This window comes from Hemiscyllium ocellatum, chromosome 2, assembly GCF_020745735.1.
Source record: "Hemiscyllium ocellatum isolate sHemOce1 chromosome 2, sHemOce1.pat.X.cur, whole genome shotgun sequence".
NCBI lineage: Eukaryota > Metazoa > Chordata > Chondrichthyes > Orectolobiformes > Hemiscylliidae > Hemiscyllium > Hemiscyllium ocellatum.
In genome coordinates, this window is record NC_083402.1 from 35,007,228 (window position 1) to 35,028,661 (window position 21,434).

The 21,434-nt window shown below is 44.7% G+C and overlaps 1 protein-coding gene across 2 annotated transcripts in view; it reads left to right on the plus strand.

The window, feature by feature from the left end:
* The window catches only part of dmgdh (dimethylglycine dehydrogenase), a 140,108-nt gene that overhangs the window by 107,160 nt on the left and 11,514 nt on the right, over positions 1 to 21,434 (plus strand). For both annotated transcript variants that reach the window (XM_060835719.1, XM_060835728.1), the window contains exons 10-13: positions 4,365 to 4,530; positions 6,071 to 6,201; positions 7,958 to 8,175; positions 12,409 to 12,566. In XM_060835719.1, the coding sequence (XP_060691702.1) occupies positions 4,365 to 4,530; positions 6,071 to 6,201; positions 7,958 to 8,175; positions 12,409 to 12,566 (673 nt within the window). The remainder of the gene's footprint in view (positions 1 to 4,364; positions 4,531 to 6,070; positions 6,202 to 7,957; positions 8,176 to 12,408; positions 12,567 to 21,434) is intronic.

Genomic DNA, 21,434 nt, shown 5'->3' on the forward strand with positions numbered 1-21,434 from the left:
GTAAACTAGCAAATGATATCGTATTGCTCAAAGAAAGAGGGAGACAGAAGACAGAGCAAATGAGTAATTGAGAAAATACTAGAGTCTATTATTTAGGACAGAGCAGCAGTGCACTTAGTAAATCATAATATGCCCCCAGTATATATTAGACAGGGATAATGTGGTTCTGTGAAAGAGCAATAGTGTTTGACAAATCTATTAGAATTGTTTGAGTGTGAAACTATCAATGAATTTGGTGTATTTAGATTTTCAAAACAGGTTCAATAAGGTGCCACACAACCGCCCATTATGCAAGAAAAAGTCTCTTGGGATAGGAGGCTAGATAGTATGGATTGAGGATTGGTTAAAAGACAAACAACAAAGTATAGGAATAAAGGGTCATTTTTGTGTTGACAGACTAACTAATGGAATGCCTCAAGGATCAATACTTAAACCTTGGTGACTTACAATCTATATCAACTACTTTAATTAAGGAACAAATTTCAACACACCAAAGCTTGCTGCCAGCACAAAGCTGGACTGGAAAGTAACCTGCATGAGGAGAACATTCCAACTAAGGAATACAGGCAAGACAAGTGTATGGGCAAGGATATGACAGGTGGAGTATCATGTGAGGAAATTTGAAATTATTCATTTTAGCATGAAGACTAGAAAAGCACCCTTCTTTTTTAAAGATGAGAATTAAGCTGTTAGTATGCAGAGGGATGTGCGTGTCCTTAATCTTAAATCCAGGAGGCTAGCGTACAGGTATAACAATCAATTAGGAAGCAAATACATGTCAGCCTTTATTGTAATGGGATTGGAGTGGAAGCCAAAGGAAAACTTGCTGTAATTATATTGGGTTTTGTTGAGGCTAACGTGGAGTACTTTGTACAATTGTGGTCACCCAACCTAAGGGAGTATATACACAGTGGAGGTATGGCAAAGGCTTACCATATGGGTGCTGTTGATGATACAGTTCTCATGTTGTGAGAGACATAGCAGGCACACTGGCTAGTTCAGCCGAGATGATTTTTCAGGAGTTTTGCTTGAATTCCTGTGGGGCTGGCTTAAATAAGGCCACTCGTGAATGTTTGCAGATGCTCCCTTTCAATTTGGAGGATGTGATGGAGCCCTTTCTCTGGCTCACTCATGTATTGCTGATTCAGAGTTCTGCTCTCACTGCAATAATATCAAAGTGCGATGGCGATAGCTGTTCCATACACTAGGATTCTTGTTGTCTTGTGGAAGATTTTGTCGTTAAACACTCACTCCGATGGTTTGTAGATGTCTCAGCTATTGCAGCTGATGTGCTGCTGCTGGAGATCCTCGTCAATGCTGACCTGTTCAGGGAGGATGCTGCAAAGATGGGGAAGTGCTCGAATATTCCAGAGCTTTTCCTTCAACATATGTGAGAGGTGAAGCGTTTGGCTGAACAGGTGTGGGTTACTGTGAGGTTTGTTTCGGCAACATTCAAGGGCAGACTCAGTCTCTTGTATGCAGAACCCGAAGAAATTGAGACTACCGAGTGGACAAAGATACCACATTCATCCATGAACAGTAGATCATGTATGTCCATGGCAGGCAGTTTAGTTTTGCACTGAGGCAACTGAAGTTAATGTGTATTCATCTAGGTGGTCTTTGGTACTGTTTTCAGAGGGCAGTTAATCTTTAAGATGAATAGCCTAATATGTAGATTGTAAATAGCTTGGGAGCTTAACACAAGTCTGGACTTGGAAGATGATTGTTTCCGATCTCTAATGCATTGCAATCATATCATCAATCGCATAATGGGGGCTTGAACATCTTGAACATCTAAATCTTTGGAGTACAGTCCACAGAGCCTCATGAGCTACTGAGTCAATGCTTTGGTCAGGTTGATGGATGCAGTTAAAAGTTCTTGATGTTGTTCTTAACATTTTTCTTGAATTTGTTTGCTAACAGAAGCCATGACAGAAATTTTTCTGAAAGATCTTAAGTAACAGAGTCCCTGGAGGAGATTTCCTCAGGTAGGCAATTCAGGAGAGGTGTGTGAGGACTTTCCCTATTGTGGATGTGGGAATTGTCTTGATTTTCTCGAATTATCTCCCTTTTTGAAAATAGTTACAGTTGTCATATTCCTATAGTCAAGGGGAGTTCTTCCTCCTCCCAAATTCATTGAATGAGTGCATGAAGTCTTGAGGTGAGCAAAAGACTACTGTGTATTGATGATCTTAACTGGAAAACCATTGGAGCTGTCAGCTTTGTTGTTTTTCTTTTGTTACAGTGTGCTCATTGATGCTGTTGCTTTCTATTCACTCGTGGGATGTAGATGTCACTGGGTGGGCCAGCATATATAGCCCATCCCTAATTGCCTTGAGATTCTATCATAGGATGTTGAGGGATAGCCTGGAGAGTGTGCTACTGTTCTGCAGTTGAAATGGATGTTGTAAAGGGGGCTGAGAGATAAATGGGAGGGGAGTGAGGTTGTCGGGAAAAGGTAGCTGGGAATGCGATCGGTGGATGAAGGTGGGGGTGAAGGTGATAGATCGGAGAGGAGGGATGGAGGGGATTTTGAGGCTTTAATTATCTTCCTGTTGGACTTCTGGGTCTTGCGATGTCTTGGCATCAGGTGAATGACCATCAGGGATTGAACAAGTCGATAATCTGTTCACCGTGGACCAGCTCACTGCATGGATAGAGTGACACAGACGAATAAGACATTTCATGGAGGTGTCAATGCTTTGATCTATGATGCCTCTACGTGTATTTATTACTTGTCTTCCTGGCAGACTAGGGAATTTATTTTTATAGTGACACCATGTTGAACATACTTTGTCATTTGTGATCACTTTTCCCACCCTGATTTGCCAAATAGTTCCACTGCAGATATTAGGATCACAGCTGATGCCTCACAGAGTGATAGTTGACAAAAACCCTTTAGCATGTCATTGAGCGCATCATCAAGATCAGAACAAAACTTTTCCTTAATATCACCACAGCTCTGTATACCATGATCTTGACATCAAATCTGATGTTATTGGCCGATTCTTCAGGCGGCCGAAGGCTGCAGTAGCACACTGGAGGTGATACTGGATCTCTTCATTAATAGCTACTTAGGTTGACAGGACACTCCTGAGGTATTGGATGTGGTCAATGTTATCTAAGGACTCCCCGTGGATCTTGATGTTCAGGGGTTTGCTCCACTATTCCCTTTACCTTGCAGATGTTCCATTTGAGACCCATGCTCTCATTTGTCTCTATAAAGGTGCTGATGATAGTCCGGAGTACATCCTCTGAGATTGCACAAAGGCAAGCATCTGCTTGCTGCAGCTCGATGACACTGGTTGGGGTGACTTTGGTTTCAACTTGAAGGCGGTGAAGGTTGACTAATTTCCCACAGGTTCTGTAAGTTAGCAACACTCCAGTAGGGAACTTGTCAGCGGTGACGTGAGCACTGCAGCAAGATAGATCGAGAACTGTGTTGGCGCGATGACGCAGCCCTGATTGACACCAGTCTGAATGGGGAATGGGTCTTCAATACCTTGCCAGAGCATCAGCCACTCCATTAGAAAACAACAATTAGCAAGGACCAAGTAGAGTGAGTCATATTGATGATTGTGATCTATTAGTGAAAAATGTACGGCCATATTTTCCAAAGTCCTTCTCTTTATTGGCTATTCCGCACGTTATGCTTTCATGGCCTTTTGAATGACTAGTCCAGTTTCCTTGCTCCTTTCCCATTGTCCCATAAACTCAAGCATTTATTCAATTCCCTTTTTTTAAAATCAGTCTTTAATTTAATTGGATGTGATACCTAATTGTCCTTGAGCTGTGTGGCTAGCTCAGAGGGCAGTTAAGCGACAGCACAGTATTGTAGGTCTGGAGCCACATCTGGGCCAGATCAGGTAAGGAATGGGGGAGTTTCTTTCTTGAAGTGAAGCTTACACAGTGTGCAAGTAAATTTGATGGGTTTGTAACAATAGTCATTGTCATGCAGACATTTGCTGAGACTAACATTATATGACAGAATTATTGATTGAACTTAAATGTCACAAAGTGCAATGGTGGGATTTGAACCCCATATCCTCAGAATACTAGCCTGGCCCTTTGGGTCACTAGCCCAGCAACATTCTTACTACATCACCATCACTCCCTCTTGCTAACATTATTGAAGCTACTTCCAGCACCTTCTCAGGCCGTGGATTGCAATTCATGACAAGATGCTCATCAGAATAATTCTCTGCAACTCACTTCTGGTTCTGCTTCAATTTAATTGAAGTGTTTCAAATCACACCTTTCTACAGGGTGACTGGAAAAAAGAGCATCATGATTAATAAAAGCAAAATGCGATTTTGTTTTGTATAACAAAGGATTAATTTAACAAACTTATTCAATCGTGCTAGGCCAAGTTTTCGTCGCACAAACTGGTTTGAACCAGTTGGGAGAGAGTGTAAACAGGTCATGGAAAAAGTAGGAGTGTTTGATCTAACACCCTTTGGAAAGTTCACTGTGAAAGGAAAGGACTCTGTTAAACTTCTGGACCACCTCATTGCAAATGTTGTTCCAAAGGTAAGAATATGCTGGTATTAAATGGAAAAATGAAAAACAGATGATAATTTTCAAAGTAAATGCATATTTTTCAAGGTTTTAGGTGGGATGTCCTGAGGTAATAGAATTCCAAACCACCATTTCATAGAATGAGTGGTAAAGGAAAGCTTGGAATTTACATCATAGCACATCATGCTGGTTGATTGACTCTCACATCATTTACACTTTTCATTATGGAGGTAACAAGTGGATTTCCAATACAGAGTAAATAATTTACAGCTGCTTAATTTCAGCTCGTAAGCCCTCAAATGCCACCTCCATTTTCCTTTCCAAGATTTGGAAGGAGTTATTACTAAGCATCTCATGACCTTCATCTCATAATGCTCTTGGCCAAAACTCGAATGACATTCTATGTGTCTGAAACCGTGATGTGTTATCCGTTTTCAACCAAGAATATAAATAGGAGCAGGCATAAGTTATATAGCCTGCCAAGCTTGTACTGAAATTGAACACGATCATGGATGACCTTCAGTTTCAACTCCACTTTTCCCATCTCTGATCTCAGGAGACTAAAAGTCTATATTTGCCTTATATATATTAAATGTTGTATATTCATAACTCCCTGAGGCAGAACATTCCATCAATTAACAACTATTTGGTCCCCCTCATCTCAGTCTTAAATAGTCAGCCTCTTATCCTGAGACAGTGCTACTGTATTTTAGATTTCCTGAGCAGCAGAAACAATTTCTCAGTACCTCCCCTTTCAGAAGCTTCAACTATACAATGAGATTGCCTCTCCTTCTTCTACACTGGAGAGAATATAGACCCAATTTACACAGCCTTACATCAATGGACAACCCTTCATGTTGGGGACCAATTTGGTGAACCGTTGCTGTATTTTTCCCAATGCAAGTACATCCATCTGCAAATGAGGAGATTAAATCTACATTTGGTATGTTAGAAGTGGTCTAACCAATACCTTGCCCAATTACAACAAGACTTTTAAAAAAAAATTCTTGTACTCCACTTTCCTTGCAACAAAGGCCAATGTACCATTTACCTTCTGAATGCTTAGTGTGAATGTCTGAACTTTGCCACCACATTGGATATAGTCACGCAGGCCCTTTTCCTCTGTAGCCACTGAGACTGTGCCTCATATGGTTACATTCCCACTGTAGTGAGCCTATTCCGACAATAGCTTCCCCTCCAGTACCCACATGAGCATCGAGCTGGGAATCAAGGCTCCAACTGAAGCTGTCTTTCTGTTTCTCAGCAGTGTGTTATGCCATCATTGAAAACTACTCATACCCAGCTTCAGTCTCCAGTAATGTTTTTTTAGAAAGAGTCTCTGTCACCTGACCTCAAATCTGGCACCAGCTCGTTGTTGCACCGCGGGTGCCACGATTCCTCAGTTTGGCTTTGGTGATCATTCCCCAAAATTTGGTGGATAGCTAAAAATATGAAATATTGTTAAAGGGTTGAAGTTCCAAGAACATGCAGATGACTCATATGACATTTGCAACGTGTGTCCCCTGTTTATTCTCCCTGTCATTTCCCACAGGTGGGCTCTATAAACATCAGTCATATGCTTACACAAAGGGGCCGTGTGTATGCTGAGGTAACAATCAGCCACTTGTCAGAAGAGGAGTTCCTGCTGGTGACAGGATCAGGTTCAGAGCTCCATGACATAAGGTGAGCCCAGTTCTTTTTTTAAAGAGTGAAACTGCTGACTTGAATTTATTCTTTAGATTTGCATTTTCTTCATTGGGTTAATATAATGCAAACACATTTACGTTAATTTTGTAAAAAGTTAAATAAATGAAGAGAATAGATTATGCAAATTTTTTAAAACGAAGTAGTTTTTAAGACATTGCACCTTTATTATTTTCCTTCCTTAAAATCCCTTTCCAGTACCAAGAAAGAAAATGGGAGAAAGTGAGGACTGCAGATGCTGGAGATCAGAGCTTAAAAATGTGTTGCTGGAAAAGCACAGCAGGTCAGGCAGCATCCAAGGAGCAGGAGAATCGATGTTTCGGGCATAAGCCCTTCTTCAGGAATGAGGAGGGTGTGCCAAGCAGGCTAAGATAAAAGGTAGGGAGGAGGGACTTGGGGGAGGAGCGTTGGGAATACGATAGGTGGAAGGAGGTTGGTGAGGGTGATAAGCTGGAGAGGGGATGGGGGCGGAGAGGTCTGGAAGAAGATTGCAAGTCAGGAAGGCGGTGCTGAGTCTGAGGGTTGGGACTGAGAAAAGGTGGGGGAAAGGGAAATGAGAAAGCTGGAGAAATCTGCATTCATCCCTTGTGATTCCTAGGAACCCTCCGCCCCCACCCCTTCTCCGGCCTATCGCTCTCACCTTAACCTCCTTCCACCTGCACTTTTCCAGCAACACATTTTTAAGCAAGATAGAAAATGGACAAGATTAACTGGAGAAGCCAACAGCTCAGCAATACACCGGGTTAAGGCCTATGTCTCCTAACTGGGCTCAAGCAGTTAGCTTTTCACTTAGTCATGAGAACACTGTCCATTCTGATCTTGTTTGTAACTGCTACTCAGTCTTAGAATTGGATGTTGCTAGCAAGGCTGTCATTTATTCTTTATCCCAATCTGCTCAAACTGAATAGCCATTCCAAAGACTCTTTAAGAATCACTTACACTAGCGAGTATGGGACTCAAATTCCAATAGGCTACATCAGGTCATCAAGTTCCTATCCTGGAATGAGACAATTTTCCGCTGGCACTAGTCTCACACAGGCAATATTGGATCGGCTGTCTGTTGTGTATTGCTGCCCATTTTTTGTCTCCAATGAGATTAATGGAGACAGAAACTTGAAGGGGTGTATTATGGAAGGTGAATCCAGTTTTGCCTGTTTTACTCTTATCACCAAAATTAGTGAAACTAATTTTAAGTTATTGGATGAACATCTTGAACCCTCAGTATTGTTGGCTCAGCGATAAACTGATCTGTGAGTGATATGCGACACCAGGACATGAATTTATCCCAGAGCTGAAAATGTGTTGCTGGAAAAGCGCAGCAGGTCAGGCAGCATCCAAGGAGCAGGAGAATCGACGTTTCAGCCATGAGCCCTTCTTCAGGGCTCATGCCCGAAACGTCGACTCTCCTGCTCCTTGAATGCTGCCTGACCTGCTGCGCTTTTCCAGCAACACATTTCCAGCTCTGATCTCCAGCATCTGCAGTCCTCACTTTCTCCTATGAATTTATACCATGCAGTGCATGAATGTCTATCCTTTTGATTACACTATGAAGGAAGGAATAATGCATGTGCTATAAGTTGGATGTGCAATGCCAACCAGATTAATAAATGCCAAAATGTTGGCAGGCAGTGCCTTGATTGAAACAAGCCTTTTGCACATTTACTTATTTGCTATTACTTAAAAAGGGAAACAGAGTCTGAACTCTTCACCGGACTTATCACTTTCATTTATCTAGATACATAGAGGAAGAGGCGGTAAATGGTGGCTATGCAGTTGAGATTTGCAATGTCACTGATGAGATTGGAGTGCTGGGTGTAGCAGGGCCGTTTTCACGGAAGGTCCTTCAGAAGCTCACAACAGTAGACATGAGTGGGACAGCGTTCAAGTTCCTGCAGTGTAAGCCTGTCACTCTGGCTGGTATCCCCCTTACAGCTATGAGAATCTCATACACAGGTTAGTCTTTGAAACTGATTCACCAGTGGTTTGTTCTCAGCAGTGCCTTGCAGATTTTCACAAAAATAAAGTTAAGCTTGAAGCCAATAGAAATTCATAATGGGAGCAATTTTTACAAATTTGTGTTCCTGGAGCAGAGCTTCACACAGCTGGAATGCTCATTAGGATTCTGGACACGCATCAATTACTGTCTGTTATCATTGACAAAGTTATAAAGATTGGGAAGAGATAATGGTGGGCAAATAGAGATCAAGGTAATCAATAGCTGGACCAGATATCAAACCTGACATACCACCTTGGAAGAAGTACAGTCAGTTCTGCTGTCAGGTGGTAGTTCCATTCTTGTGCAATCCCCTGTTATAAGAAAATTGTGCAAAAGCAACACCATTTCAACTAATGGGCCTGAATTGTCTTATAACCAATACGCGCTTTAAAACTTTGCGCTTTAGAAACAGTGTCCCCAATTCATCAATCATGTTACAGCGAATTTGTGTTAATGACACACACGTTATAGCAGAACGACCTGTATCTTAGCAGGATTTGGTTACTGCCATAAAGAAATCTGAGCTTGAACAGTATTGGTAAAGAGTACATTCTCCAAACAAAAAGATTTGCACAGTATACAAAGAATTAACATTCTTATGAAAAGAATGGTCAAAGCTGGGGCTTGGAGTGTCTTGTTACATGGGCCTAAAACCAGAACCTTGTGAAAAGCAGACATTCAGAGGTTAAGCAGTTGTGAATTGCGTTTCTGGGGAAGTGTGGAGTAAGTCAGAGTCATAGAGTCATACAGCACAGAAACAAATCAAACCAGTCCATGCTGACCATAATTCCAATCTGAACTAATCCCACCTGCCTGCACTTGGCCCTTATCCCTCCAAACATTTCTTATTCATGTACTTATTCCATTGTCCATTAAACGTTGTAACCGTACCTGCATCCACCAGTTCCTCTGGAAGTTCATTCCATATATGAACCACTCTCTGTGTAAAAAGTTTGCCCCTCAGGTCTTTTTTAAACTCAGAGAAAGTAGTGGAGGCTGGTACAATTACAACATTTAAAAAGCATCTGGATGGGTATATGAATGGGAAGATTTTATAGGGATATGGGCCAAATGCTGGCAAATGCGACAAGATCAATGTAGGATATCTGGTTGGCATGAATGAGTTGGACCAAAGAGTCTGTTCCATGCTGTACATCTCTATGACTCTGTGACTCTAAATTAAAATATGATTTCCAGCACATTTTTTAACATGGACAACTGCTGAAGCCATGTTAAATGAGTATATTTTGCATTCTGGTTGGTTCAACCTCTCAAATTTGTGTGCCGTGTCCAATTTCTTTCAATGCTCTTAAAATTCAGATTGTACTTTATCCCCTTTACCTTCACACCCTCAGTATTTTCTTGACCTAGCCATAAGTGAGTTTGTCAATTTCAAAACCTCGACCATTCTTGCTGTCCTGTGATTCCTGTAAATATTATCAAACTGTATTGAAGATAGAAACTCAAGCATTGTGCTCGATATTCCACATGTGGCCTCTCCTAGAATCTGTAAAAGTTTGAATAATTGTTTTCAACTTCTAAGAACATATTCCTGCAGGACAGTCTAGACATTAATAATCATATTGGCAAGAGAGAGTATTATCTATCTACCTTCCCAAGTAAATTACCACAAATATGCTCCAGTGCATTTGCAACTCAGTTGGCTTTATGTGTCTCCAGTCATATGTAATAGCCCAATTAGCACATCATAATTGGTCTCATAACACTGCTGTCTTGCTGCTATTTTGATAAAGAATTAATACTGTCTGAAATGTGATTTATAATCGTAACTGTGGGCTGTATTTTCTTGGCCCCATGGAAACAGTATTCCTGGTAGGGTAGTTGAAGGCTATCCAAAGGGATGCCTCCCTAATGCATTCTTGCCACTTAGAGGCTTCCCCAGGATTGGCAGGGAACTGGGTCATTTGCTCACTTTATGGAGATGGGCAGTCAATTACTCCCATAAAGACCCCAACTGAGGGCAACTTAGCAAAGGTGCTGGTTTTTCCCAGGTGCATCCCCACCCCGACCACATATGGAAATCGTTGCCCCATTTGAGGTCACTTCTTGGTTGATGCCGGGCTCTAGAACTAGAGTTTCTGTGCCTCAATGACAGGGCCATGGAGATGAAAGGCTGAGGCCCTGACCACGAATAGACCAATGGAAGGGTATTTCATCCATTCTGATGCCCCTTTCATCTATGGGTTCTCCGTTGGTGGGTGAGGCATTAGCCTCAGAAATTTGCTGCACTGCAGCTTGTAGATGGTGCTCACTGCCACCACTACATGCCTGTAATGGAGGGAATACGTGATTAAAGAGGATGGATAGGATGACAATCAAACAGGCTGCTTTTTCCTGGATGGTGTCAAGCCTTCTGAGTGTTGTTGGAACTGCAGCCATCCAGGCATTTGGGAAGTATTCCATCACACTCCTGACCTGTGCCTTGTAGGTGGTGGCCATGTGTGGAGGCACCATGTTGGACTGGGCTGGACAAAGTCAGAACTCAAGGTTATTTGAAATCACAAGCTTTCAGAGCACTGTCCCTTCATCAATTAAAGTGCCACTTCACTTGATGCAGGAGCAGCACTCCAAAAGCTTATGATTTCAAATAAACCTGTTGGACTATAACCTGGTATTGTGTGACTCCTGACTTTGTAGATGGTGGGCAGATGACAGAAGTGAGAAGGTGAGTGATTTGCCACAAAATACCAGCCACTGACCTACATTCCCCTCCAAATAATTTGTGGCTGATTCAGTAAAGCTCCTGGTCATGGTGACCACCAGGAGTGGGAAATTCAGTGATAGGATTGCTATCAGATGTCAAAGAATTATAGTCAAATTCTCTCTTGATGGAGATGTGGGGCACAGTATTATTTTCCAGTTTTCATCCCAAGGATGAGCATTGTCTGGTGCATGCTGCTTGAGGCACATGCTGTGCCAGTGTCTGAGGAGTCACTGACAATGACCAATCGTGGGTAAACATCCCCACTTTGGACCATTTGATGGAGGGAAAGTCATTGATGAAGCAGCTGACGGTTGTTGGGCCTAGGACTCTACCTGAGGAACTCCTGCAGCGATGTCCTGGAGCTGAGATGACTGATCTCCAGCAACCACAACCATTTTCCCATGTGCCAGGTATGACTCCAGCCAGCAGAGAGTTGTAGGACTTCCTGTTCTTCCGCTTTCTTTCTCCAAGTTGTTTTCAAGAGGCACAGGTCAATTGCTACACTAACCACAGAGTCTTTTAGTTAGTGGGTAAAGGCAAAACCACCAGTGGGAAAAAATTCTTTCAACATCAGGTAATTTTCTGCAGAGAGAGACACACACATGGACCGCCTACCCCTTTCAGCAGTCCTTACGGCTCAGTATATTGTTCACACCCACAAGCTTTTCAGCTGTCCTGGAACCAATCAGAGAGTTGTCCTCCGGCTGATTATCATTTACATCCATAACTGGTTGCAGTTGCAAAACTCAATCAGCTCCTTGTTGCTGGCCAGGTCTCAGTTGGTGCAATCGCTGCTCCTGGTGCTCTACCTTCAACAAACAGTCTCGAGAGCAGCCAGAGCAGCAGTGTAAACATCACTCACAATGAGTTTGTGTAGCTTGTTTTAGAAGTACAGCAACTCCTTCCACAGTCATTTGGTTTTGAAACTGTGTTTGTTCCCCCATTTTAATCCACAGTCAATAATACAGAAGTCAAATCTTTACACTTGCCAAATCTGTATAAAGGCTGATAGAATATTAGAGGTTATTGGGGGTAGGTGGGAAAGTGGAAATGAAGCCACAAGCAGATTGGCTGTGATCTTATTGAATGGCAGAGTGGGTTTGAGGGGCTGACTGGCCAACTCCTGCTGCTATTTCATATGTTTATGAAAGCTGGAATTAATATATGCAGTGCCTGAAGTTCCACTAAGATAAATTCTCATCAGTGTTATTAATACCAACTATTGCAATATACTATATGGGGCGTACCTTGGAGCAAGTGTATGTGCATTTTAATGTACTGCTGTCAATAGAACTTCATTATATTAGGTGGTAATACTGATATTTCCTAGCTGTATGTCTCCATTTATATCAGCTTTAAAGTATACAAAATGAAAGGAAAGTGTACACTGCTTATAGTGTGAAGCCTTAAGATATGATACTTCTGGCATGGTCTAAGCTTGATTGACCTCTCTGTTTCACTCTAGGTGAGCTTGGGTGGGAATTGTACCACAAACGACAAGACACTGCTGCCCTATACGCTGCCATCATGGAGGCAGGGCAGGAATTTGGAATTGACAACTTTGGAGCGTATGCTATGAACTCCTTACGGCTTGAGAAAGCATTCCGAGGCTGGGGAGCAGAGGTCAGTAGCTGTGGGAGGTCATATTTGCTCCTTTGCTAGGACTGTCCCATTCTGCAACACATAAAATGACAGTCTTCAATCTCCGTTGAGTTCAAATGAAAAGCAGAGTGGGAGCAGGTTTCAGGTGGGCACGATACAGGTCGAGTTCAGGCCCAGGCTCTTTTACATCTCAGACCTCATTCACATTCCACTGAGGAGAATCTAGCTTTGTGCAGCTCATAATGACGAGGCATGGTGACTGCACTGCAGTAAGTCACAAGGGAGAGGAACAGGTCCACTTTCTGGGTGTATTATCCCTGATAGCCACACTTTCTCAGCAGCTAATTGGAGTTGTAATGCTCCTCCATACCCTACTAAAGAAGATTATTGTCTTTCTTGCCAGGTCTTCCTGATTGGGTATTAAATTGATTAAGTGGAATTACTTTAGAAAAACAGCACTGAAACTAACCATCAACCCAGCTAATCTGTCCTGGTGTTTGGACACTACACAACTCTCATCCCAATCCACATTCCTCAGCCTTTCACCTCTTTCTACCAAACTCCCTTCTGGATCTCCCTTTTGAAAGCTGTTAAGCCATTTGCTTAAATCACTATCTTTCTTGGAAAGTTATGCATTCCAGCTACTTTCTGAGTACAGAAATGTCTCCTTATTTTCTTATTTTAGTCATTAGTAGCTATTAATGGCCCCTAGTTTTGGAATCTCTGACAAGTGGAAACATTGGTTAGAAAATTTGGCTCATTAGCAATGGAAGTTGTGACAAAGGTTCTTAAGCACTGCACCATGTTTGGGTCTACAGAAGTATAAGCTGAACTGGCTTGAATATCCGCATTTGCTGTAAGCTCAGCACAAAGCCTTGGGCCTTATGTATCCCTGACAGTGACTGTAAGCTTTCTCCAGCCCACCAGGCATTCACACAGCAGTCTGGTCCATCACCACTTGCTGACCTCACTAATAATCTTCTGCCTGAGATACACATAGGATCAGTTTCTGTGCTGGTGACTGTGAGGATGAAACCTAGATGCTGTGTCATCATCATCACCATCATCATCAGTCTCTCACATCCCAGCATGGTTACACCACCTGAGTCTTTGAGAAAAGAAGGCGCGAGGGTGATTGAGATTGTGGTGCAAGGAGAACAGGGCACACTTACAGCATCCATGGGAAGTGCCATATATACTCAACTAATATTCAAAGTCATTTAAATGTCGATCCCCTATTTTCGGCTACAAAAATCTGGAATTTTCCATATATCTCAAGTAAACGTCGATCCCAGTTCTTCACAGATAACTGATCAACATTTATGAGCCGGTGTGTTCCACTTCAGGTTTTCAGAATTACTGTAATTCCTTTTTTTCTTTATTGGTTTAGAGATCAGTTGGGCTTTTGCTAATGATACGGTATGAATTTTGACAGACATGTATTTCAGCCACTCAAAAGTAGTATCCATATAATAGTCAACCCCATCAATTTTACCATAAGAATTAGCCCAAAAAAATTGACTATTACTCGAGTATATCCAGTAAATTAAAAATGCATGCGATGAGGAAGAAATGGGATGTGAGAACAAGGATTAGGAATGCCGATACTTCATCTTCAGTGGTTTCAGCTACAGGCTATGCCCTTCTTAACGGCCTCCAGTTCTGCCCCATATTGTCATGCAACAGAGATGCAGGGGTATCAATGAATGCGGTTCTAGCTGTTTGATGATGTGACTATCAGGGTTGAGTATCAACATCCTCAGTGTTACCATTTGCCCAGAAACTGAACTGCTCCATCTCAACAAATATTATGGCTGCAAGAACAGCTCAGAAGTTGGGAATTCTGCAGCATTCCTGATTCCTCAAAGCCTTTCCACCATCTACAAGTCAGGAGTGTGATAGAATACTCCTCATTTGCCAGGATGAGTGCAGCCTCAACAACACTCAAGAAGCTTGGCATCATACAGGACAAAGCAGCCCACTCGATTGGCACCACATCCACAAACATCCAATTCCCACTTCCACCATTGACGCTCAGTATCAGCAGTGTGTATTATCTACAAGATGCACTGCAAAAATTTACCTTGACCAGCACCTTCCAAATTTACAACCACTTCCAGCTGGAAGGACAAGGGCCTGCACGTCCCCCTCCAATCCTATCATCACCATGACATGGAAATATATCGTGGCTGCTTCACTGTCGCTGGGTCAGAATCCTGGAACTCACAGTCTAAAGCACTGTTGGAGTTACTCCAATCTAAGGACTGTGTGGTTCAACATGGCAGCTCACTACTGCCTCCACCAGGGCATTTAGGGAGGGGCAATAAATACTGGCCTAGACTTCACACCGATATCCCATGAAGTAACAGAAATATTAAAAATATAAATAACTGACAGTGAGATATGATGATCAGATTGCAGCACCTAATACGGGTGTATGTATAAAAATAGCTTAACAGAGCCAACATGTCTAATGGCATTAATGGAACATTTCTGTTTCTGCGAAGCTGCTTCTGCAGAACTAAAGCGGTTCTGCCCCACTGTGGTCATTTTCAGTATTGTGCATGTGTTGGTGCTTGTGTGTCTCAAGTCACTGAAAGTATTTATTGAAGGTGTGTTTTTATTTTGTGAAATTATTAAAAGCCTGATTTCAACCCTGTTTGGCAAGCAAGAAGACAGACGCTGGCTGATGGTTAATTTAATAGACAATAGGTGCAGGAGTAGGCCATTCTGCCCTTCGAGCCTGCACCACCATTCAGTATGATCATGGCTGATCATCCTTAATCAGTACCCTGTTCCTGCCTTATCTCCATAATCCTTGATTCCACTATCCTTGAGAGCTCTATCCAACTCTTTCTTAAATGAATCCAGAGACTGGGCCTCCACTGCCCTCTGGGGCAGAGCATTCCACGCAGCCACCACTCTCTGGGTGAAGAAGTTTCTCCTCATCTCTGTTCTAAATGGTCTACCCCGTATTTTTAAGCTGTGTCCTCTGGTTCGGCACTCACCCATCAGCGGAAACATGTTTCCTGCTGCCAGGGTGTCAAATCCATTAATAATCTTATATGTCTCAATCAGATCCCCTCTCAGTCTTCTAAACTCAAGGGTATACAAGCCCAGTCGCTCCAGTCTTTCAGTGTAAGGTAGTCCCGCCAGTCCAGGAATTGACCTCGTGAACCTACGCTGCACTCCCTCAATAGCTAGAATGTCTTTCCTCAAATTTGGAGACTAGAACTGCACACAGTACTCCAGGTGTGGTCTCACCAGGGCCCTGTACAGCTGCAGAAGAACCTCTTTGCTTCTATACTCAATCCCATTTGTTATGAAGGCCAGCATGCTATTAGCCTTCTTCATTACCTGCTGTACCTGCATGCTTACTTTCATTGACTGGTGTACAAGAACTCCCAGATCTCTTTGTACTGCCCCTTTACCTAAATTGATTCCATTAAGGTAGTAATCTGCCTTCCTGTTCTTGCCACCAAAGTGGATAACCATACATTTATCCATATCAAACTGCATCTGCCAAGCATCTGACCACTCACCTAACCTGTCCAGGTCACCCTGTAATCTCCTAACATCCTCCTCACATTTCATCCTGCCACCCAGCTTAGTATCATCAGCAAATTTGCTAATGTTATTACTAATCCCATCTTCTATATCATTAATATATATTGTAAAAAGCTGCGGTCCCAGCACCGATCCTTGCGGTACCCCACTGGTCACTGCCTGCCATTCCGAAAAAGAGCCGTTTATCACTACTCTTTGTTTTCTGTCAGCCAACCAACTTTCAATCCAAGTTAGTACTTTGCCCCCAATACCATGCACCCTAATTTTGCTCACTAACTTCCTATGTGGGACTTTATCAAAAGCTTTCTGAAAGTCCAGGTACACTACATCTACTGGATGTCTTCTGCTGTGTCACTCACCTTCCTCCTCACTGCATCTCATCATTGAAAGATACCAGCAACATGTAGACCATGGCCTTCAGTACCAGTTATTTATCAGAGCCCATGACACTGTTTACACCTGACACAATTTTCACTAAAGTGTGAATAATGACAGCAGACAGGATCAGAGCCAGGAAACGTTCAGGAACAAAAACAGAAAATTGCTGGAGAAACTCAGCAAATCTGGCAGCATCTGTGGAGGGAAAGCAGAGTTAATGTTTCAGATCTAGTGATTCTTCCTCATAACTCATCAACGTTCGGGTGTGTTTCATTGTCTCTCCTACCTCAGACTAACCTCCTTTCACCCTACCATATTCATATCTAGACCTTGCCAAGGCATAGTTCTACAGACCGTTCTTCGATTTCCTTCTGACTGGCATTGACATTGGGTTTGGTTGAGAGACTGTCCCTCCAAAATGATAATGAAGTGCAAGATGCACAACTGCCCAAGCCTCCAGCTGATTGTGGCAGTACCACTGCTCTCTGAGGTGAATGGGATTTCTTCCTTTTCCCTTCCAGGTTTCCACACTTTACACATCAGACCACACAAACTGGTCCAGTATTGGCAGGATGGGCTGGAAGGCTGCCTTCTGTGTTGTAATAGTTCTTTGGTTCTGTGCTAGTTTGGCTTCACAATTAAGGAAGTTCTTGCCTGTAAGCAAGGTTACAAAGAGGTTCTTTGAATGTAGTGCTCTCAGCTTGGCTCAGTAGTAACACTTCCTTCCTCTAAATCTGTAGATTGTAATTTTCAAAGCCCCTTGCTCCAGGTCTGCGTGTATAATCCAAACGGATGCTTCAATGGAGTCCTAAAGGAGTTTTGAATCAACAGATACATTGCCTTTCAGACCAAATGTTAAACCGAGGACCCAGGCCTCACTTTAACTCAGGATGTGAAATGGGCATGGGTGAGGGGTGGAAGACTAGACAGTAGCTGCAAATGATGTCATGAGTTTGAGGCCTGGACAATGATAAACTTTGATTCTGGATCAGTGGTGCTGGAAGAGCACAGCAGTTCAGGCAGCATCCAAAGTGCAGCGAAATCGACGTTTCAGGCAAAAGCCCTTCATCAGGAATAAAGGCAGTGAGCCTGAAGCATGGAGAGATAAGCTAGAGGAGGGTGGGGGTGGGGGAAAGTAGCATAGAGTACAATGGGTGAGTGGGGGAGGGGATGAAGGTGATAGGTCAGGGAGGAGAGGTTGGAGTGGATAGGTGGAAAAGGAGCTAGGCAGGTAGGACAAGTCCGGACAAGTCATGGGGACAGTGCTGAGCTGGAAGTTTGGAACTAGGGTGAGGTGGGGGAAAGGGAAATGAGGAAACTGTTGAAGTCCACATTGATGCCCTGGGGTTGAAGTGTTCCGAGGCGGAAGATCAGGCGTTCTTCCTTCAGGCGTCTGGTGGTGAGGGAGCAGCGGTGCAGGAGGCCCAGGACCTCCATGTCCTCGGCAGAGTGGGAGGGGGAGTTGAAATGTTGGGCCATGGGGCGTTGTGGTTGATTGGTGCGGGTGTCCCGGAGATGTTCCCTAAAGCGCTCTGCTACGAGGCGCCCAATCTCCCCAATATAGAGGAGACCGCATCGGGAGCAACGTATACAATAAATGATATTAGTGGATGTGCAGGTAAAACTTTGATGGATGTGGAAGGCTCCTTTAGGGCCTTGGATAGCAGTGAGGGAGGAGGTGTGAGCACAGGTTTTACAGTTCCTGCAGTGGCAGGGGAAAGTGCCAGGATGGGAGGATGTTTTGTAGGGGGGCGTGGACCTGACCAGGTAGTCTCGGAGGGAACAGTCTATGTGGAAGGCGGAAAGGAGTGGGGAGGGAAATATATCTCTGGTGGGATCTTTTTGGAGGTGGCAGAAGTGTCAACGGATGATTTGGTTTATGCGAAGGTTTGTAGGGTGGAAGGTGAGCACCCTTGTGCTTGTTACAGTTGGAGGGATGGTGTCTGAGGGCAGAGGTGCGGGATGTGGACGAGATGCGTTGGAGGGCATCTTTAACCACATGGAAAGGGACATTGCAGTCTCTAAAGAAGGAGGCCATCTGCTGTGTTCTATGGTGGAATTGTCCTCCTGGGAGCAGATACGGCAGAGGCGGAGGAATTGGGAATATGGGATGGCATTTTTGCAAGAGGTAGGGTGGGAAGAGGTGTAATCCAGGTAGCTGTGGGAGTCGGTGGGTTTGTAAAAAATATCAGTGTCAAGTCGGTCGTCATTAATGGAGATGGAGAGGTCCAGGAAGGGGAGGGAGGTGTCAGAGGTGGTCCAGGTAAATTTAAGGTCAGGGTGGAATGTGTTGGTGAAGTTGATGAATTGCTCAACCCCCTCGCGAGAGCACGAGGTGGCGCCAAAGCAGTCATCAATGTAGCGGAGGAAGAGGTGGGGAGTGGTTCCGGTGTAATTACAGAAGATCAACTGTTCTACGTAGCCAACAAAGAGACAGGCATAGCTGGGGCCCATACGTGTGCCCATGGCTACCCCTTTGGTCTGGAGGAAGTGGGAGGATTCAAAGGAGAAATTGTTAAGGGCGAGGACCAGTTCGGCCACTGACACTCTCAGTGGAAGGGTACTGTTGGGGACGTCTGGAGAGGAAGAAACGGAGGGCTTGGAGGCCCTGGTCATGGCGGATGGAGGTGTAGAGGGATTGGATATCCATGGTGAAGATGAGGCGTTGGGGGCTGGGGAAACAGAAGTCTTGGAGGAGGTGGAGGGCGTGGGTGGTGTCTCGAACGTATGTGGGGAGTTCCTTGACTAGGGGGGGATAGGACAGTGTTGAGGTAGAGAGATAAGTTCAGTGGGGCAGGAGCATGCTAAGACAATGGGTCGGCCAGGGTGGTCAGGCTTGTGGATCTTGGGAAGGAGGTAGAACCGGGCAGTGCGGGGTTCCCGGACGATGAGGTTGGAAGCTGTGGGTGGGAGATCTCCTGAGGTGATGAGGTTCTGTATGGTCTGGGAGATGATGGTTTGGTGATGGGGGGTGGGGTCATGATCGAGGGGGAAGTAGGAAGAGGTGTCCTCGAGTTGGCGTTTGGCTTCAGCGGTGTAGAGGTCAGTGCGCCAGACTACCACTGCGCCCCCTTTACCCACTGGCTTAATGGTGAGGTTGGGATTGGAGCAGAGGGATTGGAGGGCTGCGATTTGTGAGGGTGAGATGTTGGAGTGGGGGAGGGGGGTAGACAGGTTGAGGCGGTTAATGTCCCGGCGGCACTTGGAAATGAAGAGGTCAAGGGCGGGTAATAGGCCAGCGTGGGGTGTCCAGGTGGATGCAGTGTGTTGGAGGTGGGCAAAGGCGTCTTCGGAAGGTGGGCGGGAATCCTGATTGTGAAAGTAAGCTCGGAGGCGAAGGCGATGGAAGAATTGTTCAACGTCACAGCGTGTATTAAATTAATTGATGCGTGGACAGCGGGGGATGAAGGTGAGTCCTTTGCTGAGGACTGATCGTTCGTCCTCAGTGAGGGGGAGGTCTGGAGGGATGGTGAAAACTCGGCAGGGCTGGGAGCTGGGATCTGGTGTGGGTGTGGAGCTGGGAGTGGGTGCCAGTAACTGGAGTGTGTGTGATGGTGGGGGGAATGGGGGTGGAGTCATGAGCAGGGGTAGTGTTCCCTTCGGGGATCTGGGGATTGGGGATAGTGACAGTGCGGTCTGTGGGAGGCGTGTCAACAGATTGCAGGTGAGTGGCGCTGGTGGGGGCGGATCATGGCAGTAGGGGTGGCGGAAGTTATTGAGCGTGTGCATCAGCGATGTGAGGAGCGTACGTGATGTCGCATGTGATGCATGAGGGAATTGTGAGGGGCGGAAGTGGTTGTGGGAGCGGCCGTGATGGGAGCGGAAGTGACATCATCAATCAGCGTGGGTGTGGTAGCAGCATCAGCCACATGGCTAATGGCGTCTGAGTTGTTTCTGAGGCCAGGGGAATCTTCTGGAATGTTTGAGGAGCGCTGGTTATGGAGGTGGGTAGATAAAAGTTTGTTGTACTTACAGTTTTTGATGTTTGAGATGGAATTGAAATACTGTTTGTTGAGAGTATGAATTCTCCTGAGGATGTAGTACAGAGTGGGTCCTTTGCAATTGTGAGAGAGTGTGGCCCTCAGCTGAGGCAGGGCTGACTGTAGAGAGGTTAGGTGCCGATGCATTGCTGCGAGTGTGGAGCGGAGGATCCTGAAGGAGAACTGTTGCTGGTGTTTTTGAATCTGTAGTCTGTACTGTTTGTCCTGTTCGTGACTGAACTCTGCTGGTTTAAAGGTGGTCCGGAGTCCGTGTGGGATGAGTTGGTTATGGAGGTAGGCACTGAGGAAGCAAATGTGGCTGTGGTACCGAGTTTGTTTCATGACATGGTTGAAGAGCTTCGGGGCAGAGGAAATGACCTGGGAGTTGCAATGGGAGAGGGACTCCCTGAGATTCTTGTAGAGAGAGGAGGAAAACTTCTTCAATGCAGGCATCCTTGTATGAGGATTCGCAGTAGGGTTAAAATCAACGAGGTAAAAACAATGACTGCAGATGCTGGAAACCAGATTCTGGATTAGTGGTGCTGGAAGAGCACAGCAGTTCAGGCAGCATCCAAAGTGCAGCGAAATTGACGTTTCAGGCAAAAGCCCTTATTCAGGAATAAAGGCAGTGAGCCTGAAGCGTGGAGAGATAAGCTAGAGGAGGGTGGGGTTGGGGAGAAAGTAGCATAGAGTACAATGGGTGAGTGGGGGAGGGGATAAGGTGATAGGTCAGGGAGGAGAGGTTGGAGTGGATAGGTGGAAAAGGAGCTTGGCAGGTAGGACAAGTCCAGACAAGTCATGGGGACAGTGCTGAGCTGGAAGTTTGGAACTAAGGTGAGGTGGGGGAAAGGGGAAATGAGGAAACTGTTGAAGTCCACATTGATGTCCTGGGGTTGAAGTGTTCCGAGGCGGAAAATGAGGCGTTCTTCCTTCAGGCGTCTGGTGGTGAGGGAGGAACTGGAGC